Source organism: Lucilia cuprina, chromosome 3 (genome assembly GCF_022045245.1).
Source record: "Lucilia cuprina isolate Lc7/37 chromosome 3, ASM2204524v1, whole genome shotgun sequence".
In the NCBI taxonomy this organism is placed as follows: domain Eukaryota; kingdom Metazoa; phylum Arthropoda; class Insecta; order Diptera; family Calliphoridae; genus Lucilia; species Lucilia cuprina.
Genome location: NC_060951.1, coordinates 13,907,987 through 13,927,323, shown reverse-complemented (window position 1 = coordinate 13,927,323; position 19,337 = coordinate 13,907,987). Strand labels below are relative to the sequence as shown.

At 33.6% G+C, this 19,337-nt stretch overlaps 1 protein-coding gene across 1 annotated transcript; it reads left to right on the top strand.

The window, feature by feature from the left end:
* Window positions 1-1,628: 1,628 nt before the first annotated feature.
* On the top strand, window positions 1,629-17,477 carry LOC111689015 (COA8 family protein CG14806, mitochondrial). The gene is made up of 3 exons (XM_046947245.1): window positions 1,629-1,788; window positions 1,845-2,087; window positions 17,243-17,477. Exons 1-3 carry the CDS (start codon window positions 1,756-1,758, stop codon window positions 17,450-17,452), a joined length of 486 nt encoding a protein of 161 aa, XP_046803201.1. The 5' UTR covers window positions 1,629-1,755; the 3' UTR covers window positions 17,453-17,477.
* Window positions 17,478-19,337: the final 1,860 nt, after the last annotated feature.

The following is a 19,337-nucleotide window of genomic DNA, read 5'->3' as shown; positions in this document are numbered from 1 at the left end:
TCACAATATGGTTTCCGTTTTTCTCATAATACTACCTCAATATTACTTGATATCATAGTTGTAAAATTTCGATTACGATTAATAATCAATTAAATTATTTTTCAAAAATAATCGTAATGATTATTTAATTTTCTGGTATAAAATATCTGATTATTAATTGATTACGATTAAAATTAATCTAAAAATAATCAGGATTAATTAAAATTAATAAAAATAATCAGAAATAATCAAATAATTAATTTGATTATTTTCAAGGATTAATTTAGATTAATTTCAATATATTTGGTACAATTCTCAATCTTTTTACATTACGTGTAATGAAAAACTGTTTTTCAAGTTACTCACTATTCGATTATATGACTGTTTTATTGAAAATAATATATTTATCAAGTTTATTTGGATTGAAAATTTTGATCCCAGTAAAAGATATTAGAAAAAAAATTACTGCAATCTTTTCGAAATGGGTTTTAAAAAATACGCAATTTTTAGCGGATTGCCGGAAAAATAATTAAATTTTTCTTAGAGCTTTTTTTGGGAGGAAATTAAAATAAATATATGAAAAATAATCAAAAATAATCTTTAAAAATAATCAACTAATTTTTTGATTAATTTTGATTTTTTTTTTGGATTATTTTCATTAATTCCAATTAATCCCTGATTATTTTTAATCGTAATCAACAATTAATTAAAAAATTGAAAATAATCGTTAATTAATCATTAATTTTACCTATTTAATAAAAATAATCTAATTAATAATGATTACGATTATTAATCATTATTTTACAGCTATGATTGATATGACAGCCGATATACGAAAAAATGTTAACAAAAACGTTATATCTACACTTGTGTATCTTGATTCGGCTAAGGCTCTTAATCCGATTAATTTTTCTAATATGATATGCAAATTACGAGATATATTTAAGTTCTCCTCTACTGCATATAAGCATATTTTTGCTATCATACGGGTACATATCAATTTGATTATGTTAGTACCCACTTTTTGAACATCATTTCCATTAGTTCAGAACATTACTATGTTCTTTTACACATTCTAATACCAAGGATTTTTTAGTAGTATTTGAACAATCCTTTTTAGTTAGAATAACTAGATATTGTAATTATTTACCTCTAGAAATAAGAGTATTCTCTCATTCCAATAATGCTTTCCGACACAAACACATGAGCTTTTTCATTTCTAACTAGCTTGTAACGAGTTTCTATAGGTACCAAAATTTTAATTTCTTCTTTTCGAATAATATGTTCATACTTAATCACTGCTGGGATATGTCTTTTTGTAAATTCTAACATTGTTTGTTACAATTGGTTTGGGAACCAATAACGTGATGGAGCAAATTTATTTATAAACTTAAAATAAATTTATTTTTACAATTTTTAATTTACGGTTACTATCTTGTAAAATATAAATATTTATTGGGCAGTAGTAGCCATAGTAGCTATTTATATTACTATGAAAAAATAAAAAATAATAAAACATATTTGTCTAATGTAGACATTGGTAATGGACTGTTAAGTAAATTAATTTTATCAATGGTAAATCGTTTTGACGGTGATGGTTTAATGAAATTAATTGACGATTTTTTATCGATATTTTACGATTAACAAATCTGGCAACTATGCTTACAAGAAATAAAAACAGCTGTTGAAATTATGTGTTCTTAAGTAATAATTTTTGTTCAGAGCAATAATATTAAGTAGACCTTTAATAATTTTTTTTTTCATTTCGTGAGAATTATGAATAAATGTTGTAATAAGAACTTTCTTAATGTAAGATAATGTAGTTTCTTTGTACACCAAATATAATAAAATGTTTATTGTTCCAGTATGTAAGAAAGTATTCTTCCAAATCAGAACAGCATTTGAAAAGTTTTCACGACAAACCGGACCCAAATTTGATTAAATATGATTACATAGGACCTCCAGATAAAAAATCAAATTTACGACCCTATGTTCGCTGCATCCCGAAACAAGAAAGTTTCCTCGATATGCAGTTACGAGAGAAACGAATTGAAGTAGAAGAATGGAATCAATCGTTTTGGTCAAATCACAATAAACGCTTTTATGAGGTAAGACTAACGTGAGCAGATATGTATGTATATTTGTGGCTGTATATGTTGCTCCCTTAGTTGAAATAGATATCAGGAAAAAGTTATTTGGACATTCATTTTGCTCAATTAGGTCCTGCTTAACCTTTTTAAGGCTAAATTTAGCCATTTTATTTATTATTTAGCCCAAAAATGTATAATTTATCTTATTTAGGCCTTGAAAAAGCTAACATTTCCGAATGTGTATTGTATAAGTTTTTGTAATAAAAGGATTATTGATTAGAAGAAAAATTTTATGACATTTATATGTTTTCAAATGAGCTACAATTTTAGGCAAATTAATTTTAGATTCTCATCCAAAAAAATGGCCAAATGCGGTCCGACCATTACGAATTATAGCAGGCTCATCAGTGTTTATTAAAGCCCTGCACAAGACAACATGCGACAATTTGTTACAAAGAAATATCGTAAAATATTGTCGTATTATTGTTGACTCGTCCAAGCCTATTAGCCATGTCTGGATTTTTTAATGTCGATTAGTGCTTATTAAAGCCCTGCACAAGACAACATGCGACAATTTGTTAAAAAGAAATATCGTGAAATGTTGTCGCATTATTGTTGACTCGTCCAAGCCTATTAGCCATGTCTGGATTTTTAATGTCGATTTTAACCTTTTATTTCTGAAGCTCCTGGCAACATTTATTAGGACTATTGAAAAAAGGATATGTTATTTGATTTTTATTGTGAACTTATATACAGTATGATAGATATGAGTTTGAAATATATTAAGGGCGGGTTTCTTACTAATTTAAACAAAGCTTAACTTGCTGTCAGATTAAACTCCGATAAGCTAACTTTGTTATTGCCGGACCACACTAGGAATCTTTTGATTTTGCGTGAGAGAGAAAAAGAAAGAATATCATTCATCTCTCTCGCGGTACGGAGGAAAGAATAATAAGAAGTTGGACTATGACATTGTTTTACAACAATAACATTTCCTTCTCTTCACAGACGAGTTCTGCGTAAATCCAACACACTTGTGAGAACTCAATTCTCTCACAATACATCTAAACTTTTTCGCGAAAATACCGGGATAATAGGACTTGAACGACGTTTTTTCACAAACACATATCTATTTTTAATTTTTTACACAATTTTATCGCATTTAACAATCCTAATGCAAAAAAAAGAGATTTTAAGTCCGAAAAATATATTTATTAAATGTTTACTGATTAGATGTGGGCAAAATAAATTAAAAAATCTGCTAATGTAGAAATTTAAATGTTATTTATTTTTCCTAAAATTTTTATGTACAATACAAAATATGAAGAATTTAGGCAGACAGCGGCAGCTGGCTTATTTAGAAATATATTAAATGTTAGCAAATTAAATAATAGCTTTGTTCCTTTACTTGTCAAGTTTGCAGGTTTTTACCAGAAATTGTAAAAGAGAACAAATTTGAGCAATTAAAATTATTTTCTCTTTGCCACAACTTGCAGGTTTTAGCCGGAACATTTTTTCCTGGCAAATAGAAAAAGATTGTCAAATAAATTATTTGTTTAAAAAAATACATTGAAAACAAAAAATGTTTGATATTTTTTTTATTAATTTTTATAAATAAATATGTGTGATTGAAATTGAAATTTATTGAAAGAGAAATTTTGTTTTTTCTGTTCCCGTACTTTTTATAAGTACGAAGAGAAAATTCATTGATTCTCTATAGCCAGAAAAGTTCTGGAACAAAGCTAATATTGTTTTATGTATACACCAAAGTATAACAAGTAGTACGACTCTTGGACAGCAGTACCTAACTCTAAGCATGTGTTAGTGATATAGCACCTAACTCTAAATATGTGTTAGTAACAAAAATGTACAGTGTCTCTCATAAGTATTCGAATTTAAGTATAATGTGAAAAGAAACCAAATTTAATAACATATTTTGTATGCAAAATTAATAAATTAATTTGTTAAATTGTCTAGACAGTCCTTAGCTTTGATATCACGCTTTTTAAAACTTTAAAAATTCAAAAATTAATTTAGCTTTATTTAAAAAAGTCCATTAAATTACCTCACAAAAGTATACGAATTTTTTCTGTATTTCATATTTAACTATATTATACGAAACACAAAAATTAGAATAGAATGGTTTTTTTGCTAAAAATTGTTTTAAGAGGTAAATATCAACCGAATCGATATAATTTTTGACCATTTGGTCCACAATTTTGGGGCATTTGTACCATCTTTTTATGTAATATCATTAAAATGGCGATTTTTGGCCATATTTGTATTTTTTCTCCTTTTTCCCAGAAATAAAACCAAAATTTGTTATTGGGGTGTCCAAAAATAATATATTTTGTTACATGAATCCGTATTTAAACCTTCCAGGATATATTATTGGAATCATTCTTCTATCGCTAATTCAAATCATTGGAACTCAAGTCCGTTTTTATAATACTAGGGTCAAAAATTTTCGGGGAAACATGTCTATATATTGTTTTAGATATCAGCTGTTATACATTTTAAGTTTTCAATATATTGTGGAAGTGTACAACTCCAAAACATGTCTCGCAAAAACGCCATTCAATATAGTGGAATCATTCTTTTTATAACCAATGGCCTCTAGGCTGAATGTCACCATATCATTATGGTGTAACTCAAAAATATTGATATCTGTTTAAATATTATCTACTATGATCAAAATAAGCCCAAACTTTTTTACACACAGTGTTGTTGTAATGGGCAACATAATCGTGAATGTTATGAGTAGTAAAAACTAAAATCTACTGTATAGGATGACGTTTTGTTAAGGCATGTTTTGGAGTTGTACACCGCTACGATGTCTTGAAAATTTAAAATATATTAATGCTAATATCTATAATTATATATACTAGCCAACTTTTTCGGAAAATATTGATTCTTGTAGTACGAAAAGGGACTTAAGATCCAGATAATTCAATTAGAAACAGAAGAACTATATCTTGGAATGTTTAAAAACAGATCCTAATAACAAAAATTATTATTATTAGATACCTCAATGAATCTATTAAATCCCAATATTAAATTTTAGTTTTATCTCTTAAAAAAAATAGAAAAAAATGGCAAATATCAAAAATCATAATTTAAATGATATTATATAAAAAGATGGTACAAATACCCCAAAATTGTGGACCAAATGGGCCAAAAATATATGCTTTCTGTTGATAGTAACCCCTTAAAACAATTTTAAGCAAAAAGACCATTCGATTCTAATTTTTGTGTTTCGTAAAATATGGTCAAATATGAAATACAAGAAAAATTCGTATACTTTTGTGAAGTAATTTTATTGACTTTTTTTAAATAAAGCTAAATTAATTTAAGTAAATGTGAAAAATTTTAAAAAGCGTGATATCAAAGCTAAGGACTGTCTAGACAATTTAACAAATTAATTTATTAATTTTGCATACATAATATGTTATTAAATTTTTCATTTATTTTACGAAACAATTAATTATAAACGAGTGGGTTTTGCTTAAAATTGTGTTAAGTGGTTACTATCAACCAAAATTGTATATTTTTGGACAATTTGTTCCACAATTTTGGAGCATTTGTACCATCTTCTCACGTAATATCATTAAAATGGCGACATTTGACCATTTGCAATTTTTTTTCTTTTTTTCAGAAATAAAACCAAACTTTAATATGAGGATTTTATACACTACTTGAGGTATATAAAAATAATAATTTTTGTTATAAGGATCTGTACTTTAAAGTTCCAAGAAGTATTTTTGGTGTCGTTCTTCAGTTTCTAATTGAATTGTATGAATCTTAAGTCCCTTTTCGTACCACTAGAGTCGATATTTTCCGACAAAGTTGGCTAGTATACATTCATGTACATATTGGCACTAATATATTTTCAATTTTCATTGACCATTACAATAACACTGTAAGTCCAAAATTTTGGATTTAATTTGATCATAGTAATCAATATTTAAACTGATATCGATATTTTTGAGTTAGACCATAATGATGTAGTGGCATGCAGCCTGGACGTCATTGGTATATAAAAGTAATGATACTACCATATTGAATGGTGTTTCTTCGAGGCATGTTTTGGAGTTGTACACTTCCACAATACATTGAAAACTTAAAATATATAAAAACTGATATATAAAAGAATATATACAAGAAAACTTTCCCCGAAAATGTTTGACCCTTGTATTATGAAAATGGACTTAAGTTCCAATATATTGAATTAATAATGAAAAATACTATTTGTAGATACTCCAAGGGGTTTATTAAATCCCAATATCAAATTTTGATTTTATCTGTGGAAAAAAAGAGAAAATACTATAAATTTTGCCAAAAATCCCAATTTTAATTTTATATTACATAAAAAAGGGTACAAATCCCCAAAAATTGTGGACCAAATTCTAAAATTCGATTCTAAAATTTGTGTTTCGTATAATATGATCAAATATGAAATACAGGAAAAATTCGTATACTTTTGTGAGGCAATTTCGTGGACTTTTTTTTTTTAAAAAAGCTAATTTAATTTAAGTAAATGTCAATTTTTCAAGTTTTAAAAAGCGTGATATCAAAGCTAAGGACTATCTAGACAATATAACAAACTAATTTATTTTTTTGCACACAAAATATATTATTAAATTTGGTTTCTTTTCATGGTTTACTTAAATTCGAATACTTATGAGAGACACTGTAAATTTTTATTACACTGCTGATCTTCGTAATGATCGGTCCTCATTTGATCATATCCCTCATAAAGTCCCCTTCATAAAATGATTTTTGTGTGAGAGAGAAAGAGAAAGATATATCAACCATATCTTTCTCTCACACACAAAATCAAAAGATTCTCAACAAAAGTTTCCTAGTGTGAACGAGGTCAAACTACGTGTTAATTGCATTAATTTGTTGTTGTACGGACGAGAAGAATAACAAAACAAAACAAATTTTCGAGTACGAGAACCTCCGTACTGCGAGTGAGATGAATGATATTCTTTCTCTCTCACGCAAAATCAAAAGTTTCCAAAAAAAATTTCCTAGTGTGGACCGGCACTTGGCGATAGGGGAAATATGTATTTTTTTTTTTTAATTTTCAATACGAAAATTTACAACTTTTTTCAGTTTTAATAAAATAAAATGTCAAAGTATAAGAAATATTTTTTTTTCGTTTGTAAAATATAAATTATTTTCGGAGTTTTAAATATATTAAAAGTGTCGCAAAAAATATTAAAATATTAAATATTAAGAAAAAATAAAACTATTAAGTGTTAACATCCTAGCGATTTCGCGAAGAAAATTTGAAGGTCCGTGAGTGCACATTCGCAAGAAAGTTTTACATGTTACAATTACTCTAACATGAGAAAACTGTCCTCCAATAAAGTTTAACAATGTTAAACATCCAGAACAGTGCCATGTGTGATACCTTGGTATCCATTTTGATCGCCGTTTAACATATAGCTTTCATATTAAAGCTAAGGTTACACATATAAAATGAAAGTCATATAAAATAAAAGTCATATAAAATGAAAGTCATATAAAATGAAAGCTCAATTGCATGGGCTAATTGGCACACGGTCTGATCTAGACTTAGTGTACAAAGTATTTTTGTACAAGACTGTCATAAAACCGATATGTCTCAGAAATAGATAAAGAGATTTGGTTTAAGTTTAAAAAAATATTTCAGAGAGTACTTTTTTGGATCTCAATGTACTAAAATAATTTCTTTTGCTAAAAGTTTTTAATTTCTGAAATATATTTATATTTAAACATTTTTAAAATTAAGTAGAATGGGCGTTATATGTTGATATGGTGAATCTCTGTCCGTCCTTCAATGCAAACATCTTGCATATAATTTGATAAAGTTTGCTACACAATTTCTTGCCCAGGAAATGGGTACATTGTATCTTATAGCTACCACAAATATTAGATTTGCTTTGTAAAATGTTATATTTAAAGCAAATAATAGCGTTTTCTCAATACTCAGGACATAATATCTGAGATCCCAGATGTGATGGAGAAAATATGAGGTTAGATTCGAACTCAGCGCTGATTAATCCTTTAAAAGTCTAACTTAGTCTCAAGGTTTCGACTATTTAAAGTGCCAAAAAAATTTTGCAAAATTATTTTAAATTTAAAAAAAAACTTTTATCCCTATATTCGTAATCTCTTGTCATTTCGATGTATTGAAAGTTCCCATACAAAAAATTATTTTAACAGATTTACTACGTTAAACGATAATCGGATATTGAGATTGTAGCTCTGTAAGTATCAAATAGGACTCGAGAGTGTCACGGTACTTTTGCACATTAAATAGTTAATAAAAGTACCATCGTACCAATTATGCCATCCTTTATATGGCTATACGGCATTCAGCTATGGGGAACAGCATCCTCATCTAATGTTAAAAAATTGCATAGAAAGCTTTCAGCAATGTTAAGGACAATTAAACGTGCTCCGTCTCCGTAACGGATCACTCAAATCCCTATTTGAGGGTCATAGACGACTGAGGAGAATGGAAACCCTGCATCTTGCCAGTTAATCAAATCGAGAACTTGTGTTAAAACTGCTGTTACAGTAACAACGTTAGTCATATGCCCCTCTTATGGTTTACAACTCAAACCTGTTGAGTTGAAATTGAAACAACTTAACTTTAAAAGAAGTCAAAATATTTTGGGATTATAAATTACAACTAATTTCAGTTGTAACTGTGTTGATGTTTCCAACTTAAAAAGTGTTTTTCAAAATTAAGTGAAAAGTTAATATGATTGAAATTGTTTGAAAATGAGTGAATAATACAATTTAAGGTTAGGTTAGGTTTGCACAGGTAGCCAATGTCGGCTTTACTTGGGTCCATGTTGATCCCTTTGTAAAAATACCTGTAAGAATAAGAAAAGAAAAGAGAGGGAGAAATTGAGGAGAGTGAAAGAACAGAAACAGTTGCAAAGAGAAGGAGAAGATGAGAAGTGAGAAAGCCAGGGCAGCTGCCATGGGTGAGTAGTGTGAGTTATAGGATTCACACCCAATTTGACAAATTAATGAACTCTAGAAGACGTTCTAATTTAATATTTGACAGCTCGGTTAGATCACCAAAATAGGTCGATCCAATCGTCTGAAAACGAGCCTCCGCCAAAGCAGGATAATCACAGAGAAGATGAATAATGGTCTCTTCTTCATCCTCATTTTGACAACTCCTACAGTAATCGTTGAACGGGAGACCAATGCGTCTGGCATTGTTCCCAAATTTACAGTGGCCAGTGATAATCGATATCAGCCTACTTAACTGTGGTCTTTGGAGACCAAGAAGATATTTAGATCTTTGAGGATCCATTTGTGGGCACAACACTCTATATGTTGTGCACGTATGTTTACGCGACCATTTGTCGCGAGCGATGCAGAGGCATTTTTCACTGATTTGCCTCTTAACTGCAAGTAGTGGTATACCGCAGAACTGATCTATGTCCATGCTGCTGAGCATAGTGCCAGCTCTTGCCAATGTGTCAGCAATACCGTTGCCATACGAAATCCAATGTCCCTTTACCCAAGTTAGGGTGATGTTCGAATGTCTCGCCATCTCATTGAGAGACGTCCGGCATTCATGGACAATTTTGGATGTGGAGAACACACCAGTTAGGGATTTAATAGCAGCTTGACTATCAGTATAAATTCTGATATCCCTATTAGATATCCGATAGTACCTTAGCCAATTTACCGCCCTTCTTATCGCCGATATTTCAGCCTGAAGGATACTACATTCATCATTAAGTCGGAAGGAGATTTTCGTTCCGAATTCCCCAATGAAAATGCCACCACCTACTCCTTTCGTTGTCTTGGATCCGTCTGTATACACTCGGAAACAATTAATTGGCGGAAGGAGAGATTCGTCAGACTCCGAAGAGATAAGATATTGGAACCTTCTCACTAGAGACGGTACCGGAATACAATAATCAACAATATACTGATTATCCGATATAAGAAACATGATCCTAGCAAGGCCTATGGAGCATTGATTCCACTTGCCAGTTACACTCAGCCTGGCCGCAGTTGACATAGCCAGTTTCCTTGCAAGGAGAACGACCGAGAGCCAGTTCAGCATAGTGAACAGCGCCTTCGAAGGAGTTGTTCTGAGAGCGCCTGTAATAAGAAGCGCAGTTGATCTCATTCCTTTTTCCAGTTGTTGTCTGAGTGAAGCCTTTTCAAGCGCCTGCCACCAGACAACAACCCCATATAGCATAATAGGCTTAATAACTGCCTCAAAGAGCCAGTGAACATTCATTAAATTTATGCCCCAGCATGTTCCAATGGCCTTCCTACAAACATATAGTGCCGTAATGGCTTTAGATGCCCTAGAGAGTACATTTGTACTCCAAGATAGTTTCTTATCTAGGATAACGCCCAGATATTTAGCGCTGTCCGAGAGTTTTAATACTTCGCCATTAAGGCATGGAAGAGGAAATGAAGGAATCTTATATTTGCTAGAGAATAGCACATGTTCCGTTTTACTAGGATTAACACTAAGACCACATTCGACACTCCACGAGCTAATGATCTTTAGTGCTTGTTCTAGCCTTTGGGATATGGTTTCAAGGTGATCGCCTGATACCGCAACCGCGACATCATCAGCATAGGCGACTGTTTTATAGCCAAGAGAGTCTAGTTTTACCAGAATATCATTTATGGCCATGTTCCATAAGAGTGGTGAAAGTACTCCCCCTTGTGAAGTACCTCTTAAAGCTTTCCTAGAGATTACTGTATCTCCTAAGGAGGATTGAATGATCCTATTTGAGAGAAGATTCTCAACAAATCCCACAACGGACCTACCAAACCCAGCTCGAGATAGAGATTGGCAGATAGATACAGGATTGACGTTATTAAAAGCGCCTTCTATATCAAGAAAGGCGACCAGTGAATAATTTCCATACCCCATGGATTTTTCAATATGACTAACGAGAGTATGAAGAGCCGTCTCAACAGATTTGCCCTTCGTATATGCATGTTGAGAGGCAGAGAGAAAGGATTTATCTATCGAGGTCCTAATGTGGATATCGATTATTCTTTCCAATGTTTTCAGCATAAATGATGCCAGGTATATTGGTCTGTAATCTTTTGCCTTAGTGTGTGAAGTTTTACCCCCCATCACACTTGGTCCATTGTGTAGGAATGTATGACCAAGAGAGACAGGCTGTGTATAAGTTCCGCAGCCAAGGAACTACAAGATCTATATTGTGTTGAAGATCTGCAGGAATAATACCATCAGGGCCGGGCGCTTTGTAGGGATCAAAGCTTTTAATTGCCCAACGGATAATGTCATCTTCAATAGGCACGTGGGTTACAGTCCGCATTGAAGTTGGAGAGAAATTAGTCAAATCACTTATTGGAATACAACCAGGAAAGTGAGTATTAAGGAGAAGCTCTAAAGTCTCCTGACTACCTGAAGTCCAGCTCCCATCCATTTTCTGTATATAGCTAGGAACAGAAGGGGACTTAGACAAGATTTTACGGAGACGACTGGTTTGGGAAGAGCTTTCAATATTACTACAGAAAGCCCTCCACGAGTTCCGTTTCGCATTCCGAACCAAATTTTTAAACTTATTAACGTTTGCCTTATAAAGGGACCAGTTCCCTGATCTCTCAGCCTCGTTAAAAGACCGGCGGTATGTCCTTCTTATGCTCGCTATGTAAGGCTCCACCACGGTGGTTTGCCCCTTCCCAGGCCACTGGATAGTTTGCAAGATCTCTTCGTGGCAACGCTCAGAGAACTAGCAATCCAATTTGCAGCCAAATCAATATCCCCTATACTCTCTACCGTCAGAGCAGAGGGAAGAATAGTACTCAGAGAAGCTTTATGCCTCTCTCAATTTGTTTTCCTTCTATTTAGAAAGGGTTTTGAAACTTTGACCTGGACCACTATGTCAAAGTCCAGGTAGCGGTGATCAGAGAAGGAGCAGTCATTGGAGACATTCCACTCTTTGATCAATTCTATATAGTTTGTACTAATAGCTGTAATATCCAGAACTTCCTTTCTGTTTGTCACAACAAAAGTAGGTTCTGAACCTCTATTAACGACTGTCATATTAAATTCTAATAAAAAGTCAAGTAAGCACTCACCTCTACTGTTGGTGTCTGAACTGCCCCAGACACTGTGATGAGCATTTGCATCAGCGCCAATTATCACAGGAACGTGACGCCTATTTGCTTCGCGCATTAAGTCTCTGACCAGGTCGTTTGGCGGTTGTTCACCATGGTCATGCGCCATATAGCAGCTAAGGAGCCAGATGGTGGAGTTTCCGGTCTCAAGTGCCACCGCTACCATATCCTCATCACTGTAATCAGATAAGATGAAGATATCTAAATGGTTTTTGGCCAGAATACAGGCTCTAATATTTTTAATATTACCTGCAGGATTTGAATACAGATGTTTGTAGCCTCTGAGAGATAGTCCAAGGATTTTGCCGTGGTGGGTCCACGGCTCTTGGACCCTCTCTCAGCCAACCGGAGGAGCAAAGCAGCTGATGCTGTTTTGGAGTGGTGAAGGTTAATCTGGGTTACCTTCACCATCTCCAAGATCAGGATCGTACACGACAGTGACGTCGACGTCCTCAGGATCGGAATCCTGCGAACTGTCTCCATCCTCCGCTAAATTCAGATTGCCAAGAAGCTCACCCATCATACCTGTGGTAGACTGGGAGTATTCTTGGTTCTCAGAACCAGCGGGATCGTCGGCCTTTCCATTATCCTTTTTGGGCGGAGCCTCCAGTTTAGAACCAGAGGCGGCGGCGCTGCGTTTGGCGTCACTGCGATAAATGCGAAGGGAGATACTATCAAAGCCATAGTAAACTTTACCTCCGCATTCACGCAATGGCGCCAAGGTTATTAAGGACCACAGTCGCCTTTCTAACATTTCCCATAGGGCCGGAAACCTTCACCACCTTCCAGTCATGGGTAGGTAGATGAGGATTTCCGCTTTGTAGGAACGCCAGAATTTCCGCCGGGTCATGTGGCTCAGTTGGGATGATGGCAATTGATCTCGGTCTGCGAGGAATTTCGCTTACCGGGATCACGTCCAACCTTGCACCTGGCCACACTTCCCCAAGGGACTGAATAGCTAGCTTGAGCAGAAGCACAGAGCGCTCATTTGAACAAGCTAGAGGCTTAATGTGACCCTGGTACCAACCAGCATCATCATTTTGGGGAGCGGGTCCTGGATTCTCCTTGAGGATCTTCCAGTACACGCCTAGCATCTTCTGACGGATAGTCCCCCATTTTTCCTGGGAGATGGCTCCGTCGCTGTTGCTATGGTCAACAATAGCCCTTATCAGTGGGTTTCTAGCCACTTCACTGAAAGGCCTATTGATAGCAATGGTTTGCGCCTGTTTTTGACGTTTAGTCGGCTAGTCGTTTGGCGTAGAAGTAAGGGTCTCCTCCTCAGATCGTTGCCGTTTAGGCGCCTCGGCAGCAGGTCTAATCACTTCTGCCTCGGCTGGAGGATTGGAGCCCTTTAGCCTAGCCAGGAGGCTTTTCGCCCATTCGAGGGACGAATTCTCGTCTCTCGTTAAAGCATCGCTGGGTTTGGCGCCATGACGCTCAACGATGCGCTCGGCGGCCCGCCGATGAACAAAAGCCCTTCTGGAAGGTGTTTTGTGCCTGGGGGAAGACTCTAGGGATATATTGGAAGAGCCCGACAACGAGTTCGACGACTTTTCCAATGTAGGGGGAGGTGCGGCAGAGGAATCCGACATCAGGGTCGACGATTCCACATTCGCACAGGGCACTTGGGGGACCTTGTTGTCACCCGAAGTCAAAGATTGAGCTGACTTTGAGTCAGCAAGGGCTGCTTTTGCGGCTGCAGAGGTACTCGCCACGACCGGCAGAGATACCTCACCGCTGGGACCTTTACCCACACCCGAAGGCTTAGTGGGCGGTTTTGGTTTACAAGCAGCCAGCTTGGGCCGACTACTTGCGGTTGTTGTTGTTGTTGTTGCTCCAGACACTCGTGGAGTAGTCAAGCCTGGTGCTACCACCTGACTAGTCCGGACGCCAGTCACATTCGATTCACCACAGCCCGGTGTCGCCGCTGTGGGAATAGGGTCTCCGGATATTATCAAGCCCCGGACCGGATACGAGGGGCATTTTTTCTTCTCTGACATTTTTAATTTGTTAATTTGTTACAACTGATTTTCATAAGTTGTAATTTTTCCAAAAAGGTTGTAAAAAATTTCAAATTAAAATTTTAAGTTGTTATCCAAATAGCAAAACTTCTACTAAAGAAGAATTGACTTGGTAATCATATTAGGGGCAATAGTTTATGTTAAGATTTTAATAATTATTGTAAATTTCCATTTAAGAAAGTTTTAATAAATAAAAAATAAAATGAAATGAAAATGATAGAGTTTTATTCACACACTTTGTTGTTGTATTTTATGATTTATTATCAGAATTTGCACGTCAATAAAGTATTTTGCATATTGAGAATTTCGGTTAATTTCGTTGGGTTTTTCAAATTATTTTTTAATTACTTTTTGGAAAGGACGAGTGTTAAGAATTTTTCAATTGCAATTTGCAAAAATCATATCCTCATTGTGTGAAAATGTGATGTTATTTGTCTTAAAAATGTTTAAATGAAAATAATGGGGCAATTTCGATATAAAAAATTTGCGTAGATTTCTAGAACAAGTGTAAATCAATGAAATATAATTATGAGATATTTAATCAATAACATTAAAAAATATAAAATAGAGTAATTGATGAAATGATCCAAAGAATTAAAACGCACTGTGTGGTCTTTCAAAATCTTTAACTGCTAAAGGGAGGCGACTTCTATCCTAGAAAAACCATTGGACACCTGATTTATCTTCTCTAAAATCCATATACGAACTAGGAGGAACAGTAGTTTAAATTTAGACATCTAGGTTGTTTGGAACCAATGTAAAGTGAACTATCGTGTCGTACAGGAAAAATACTTAATATGGATATTTTAAAATAGAGGTGGTTATCACACCCTAAGGTCAACAAAAGCAATATTTTCTGCTAATACATACACTTGTATATATTTAGAACCCAAATCAAGAATAACTATCCAGATCCAAATACGCCTACTGTATCTTATTCATAAAATAAAGCATTTAAAATATGAGGTTAAAAATCAAGATTTTACGATGTAATAGTTTTATAGTGGTATATGGTGATGTCCCCATACTTAGAGTGGCTAGGATGGTACTTAGTGTTAGATTTATTAAATAAGAATCAATATTCTACAATTCTAAAAAAAATTTACATAGTTCTCCCCAAATAGATGGGGTTTCCGTAATGTATTTTTTGTTTATCAATAAAAAATTACCAAAAACCCAGATTATTTTTGTTATAATATATAAATTAATATCTCACTAAAATTTTTTTCTAGGTCCAAATTCATTGATTATAAAATAATGCAGCAATATTAAAAAAATGAACAAAAAAACTAAAAAAGCAAAATACTTTATTGACCTAAAAAATAACAATACGTTCGTATTAGTAGAACAACTTATGGTAGTATTAGTATATTCCTCATAGATGAAATAACCCAACAAACACAAAATTAAACGTTAGAAAAACGTTATTTATTTTGTTTAATATTAATTATTAACGGTTACTTTAAGAAATAAATGAATTTAAAGTTTGCATTATATTTCAAGTTTTAAAATAAAGAAATTGTTTGATTTACAAGCTTTCTCGACTTTACGAGAAACTTTAGTGTTTGCTGGGTAACAACAATTCACTTTATTATTCTGACATGTTCACCACAATAATTTATTATTTATTTTTATGTTCTCAAAACTTAAAAAACTTCGCAAAATACTAAACTGATTTGTGTCATCCACTGGACATTTTTCTATGATTATTTAAATCTATCGAGCCCACCCTGAACATACCTGGACAATGAAGGGAATATTTATAGAGTCAAACGAATACGATATCGTCATTTAATTCAGCATACTTCTCATTCTCACGACACGTTCAAGAAAAAACATGTGACACATTACTGCGAATATATGGATGGGAGTCCATGTACCCCTAATTCATTATGTGTCTTATTCATTTAACTCATTCCCAACTTTCAGTCCCACAATAACTTTTTCTTCCCCGAGGTATGTTACCTTGATGAACTTGAGGAGCTTACAATACTTTTAGTATGTCGGGACTATAAACTGGTGGTGTTTGAAATCCCGGCATAATAGACTTTGCTCCGGTTTCGAACTTTGTATTGTCCCGGTTATTGGAGAGGTCCCTTTAGCCAGAAACCGGGGTGAGGCATAACATGTTTCTTCTCTATTCTTTCTCTATGGTATGTACTTTGGGTAATAAATGTTTGTTTTTGGAGTTTTTAAATTTTATATGTTTACGTAATATATTCTCTATTTATAAACCGATTCGTACAGTATTCATTTTACACGTTAACTCCTAACGTTTATAAATATGAAATTGCCTTTGAACGTTAACAACAAAACACAACTTATGTATATGGATAATTTTGTGTCAAGTGTCCCAACTTTAAACTTTGTTTGAGAATTAAAACAACAACAAAAATCCACTTTGAAAAATAGGGGGAAATTTTGTGTCAAATATTGGAAAAAAAGTTGTTCTTAAGTTAAAAATAGTTTATTTTATTGATATCCCACCCGGAATCCATTACGGGACTATAAAGAACTTAAAGGAAAATGTATCTCTACTCATCTGAGCATTGGAGTGTACAAATTCCCTTTTTTAACTCTAATTTGTCGATTTTATTGACAATTTTGAATTATTTCATCAACACATGAAACAATTCATCCATTTGTATATTCAAAATTGTTAACCATCATAACAAATAACAAGATTCATTATAAAACCATTTTTTTCATTCATTAAAAATAAATCGCGCTGATAGAAATAAACGTTATAAAGAATTATCTTTATAAATTCTCCCCTGATACGTATTTTTTCAGCTTTTGCTTCTGTATATCGGGAATTCCTCCAATTTCCTAAAAATTGGTGAATAATATTAATTTTGGTCTTAATCAAGTAAAAAAGCCTCATAACTTTTTCATTATTTTATATAATTTGATAAATAGCTATGCTAACCAAAAAAGAAATCTTTATTAATTTAAATTTTGTTGTATGTATTTATATAAAATTCTTAATGAAAAGGATTTTTTTCATTTCAGGAAAAGCAAGACTTCATTAGATTGCATAATCTATCTGGAATTCAGGATATTTCTGCTGACAAGATGAGCGAATTTTACAAATCGTTTTTAGATAAAAACAAGAAAGTTCATATTTTATATAATATATCGTGGTACTTAAAAAATTTTGAAATTTTGGTACTCAGTTTCCAGGTGGCAGTTAAAAATTTTATTAAAAAAATTAAAAAATAAATTAAATTATTAAATTTAAGAACAACTAAGAATGTATATCGTATATCATACATGGTTTACCATGTGATACCTTACTCTACAGTAAGTATGTGTTTTAAAATATTTAGGGAGGGTTTTTGAGTTGGCAATCTAATACAAATTAACTTGTTGACGCTCACCCAAAAAAATGATGATTCTACCCAGATGCACACTTGACTTTTGAGAAATTCGAGTACTTCATTAAAACCCTCAAGTACTACCCAAATATAAGTTTTAAACAAAAATTGATGATATGAAACTATATTAGTTTATAGTTGTAATAACGTTGAAGGATTTTAAAAATATTTATTATACTCAGATTTTTACTGAAATCAATCTTTGATAAACATACTATATGACGGAATATAGACTTCACATGCATTTAAGAACGCTCGTGCTCGACGTCTATAAAGGCCGTTTACGTCAACGTGTTAACAATTAGATCATTTAATCTTAAAAATTTGATGTTTTTGAGTACAAAATTAAACTGTACAGTTTTGTCATACAATGAAATGTTGAGATTACCGGCATAAGACTGATACATACATATAATTCTTAAAACTTACAAAAAGGCGATTTTTCTGCTTTACATTGTTCGAAAACCACAAAAAAGGGAATAACTTTGAGGGTTCATATCTTTAGGGGCGTGTTTCATACTACTCAGTTAAACTAGGCTTAAGTTGCTGTTAGATCAAACTCGAAACAAATTTAGGCGGACTATCAGTTAATCAGGATTAGTTAATTTTGTTAGTATTGACAACATTTCAGTCAAAAACATAAGCAATGAACAGCTGTGCAAATATCACTTTTGTAAAATGTGAAATTTAAAAAAAAATATAAATAAAAATTTAAAACAATAATATCGATAAAAGAAATCAGAAAATTACTATTTACTTAAAATATAAAGTTTTTTTCCGAATTCATTATTTTATTTTTTGTTGATTGTGTGTTCTCACTTATAACTTAGGTTTAATTTGCCAGTTACACTCAGTTAAACTTAGATAATAAGTAACTTTAATGATTACTGAAAAACACAAAACATATATTAGATCGGGTTTAACCAAAGAATGAAGATTATCTTTATCAGAAAAACGGGGTTTTAAACTGGCAATCAAGGTAATCGTTTAAACTGGAGTGGTGCAGGTTAATCTGCGTTACCTTCACCATCTCCAAGGTCAGAATCGTATACGACGATTACGTCGTTTGTCGCAACTTTCCTTCCGCACTCACGCAGTGGCGACACGGACTCCTTGTTCAGGACCACAAACGCCTTTTTGATCGCTCCTATCGGTTCGGATACCTTCACGACTTTCCAATCATGGGTAGGAAAATGATGGTTTCCGCTCCGAAGGAGCTACAGAATCTCCGCCTGTCGTGTTGGGATCACTTCCAACAAAGCACCTGGCCACACTCCGCCAAGGGAATAGCCAGCTTGAGGAACGCAGAGCGCTCATTCAAACAAGCCAGTAGTTTTATGTGACCCTGCAACCATCCAGCGTCATCGTTATGAGGAGCGGGTCCCGGATTTTCCAGTACACCCCAAGCATTCCTTGACGGATGATCCTCGGATGTCCTGGGAGATGGCACCGTCACTGTTGCTCCTGTCGATAACAGCAATTACCACTACAGTTTGCGCCATTTTGAGACGTTTAGTCGTCGGGTTTTCGCATTTTTCGCCTACTGCCAGGACACAAAGCTGCCGTCCCTCTGGAATCAAACAGACCATCAAGCCGCCCAAAATGGAACAGACGCTTGATGGTTTACGGACTGCACTATCAATTGCCCTCAGTTATAGGAGAAGCAATCGATAGAGCGAGTACTGACAGACCACCCAATATGGGAAACAGACGTCTTGGAGCCTGCTAGG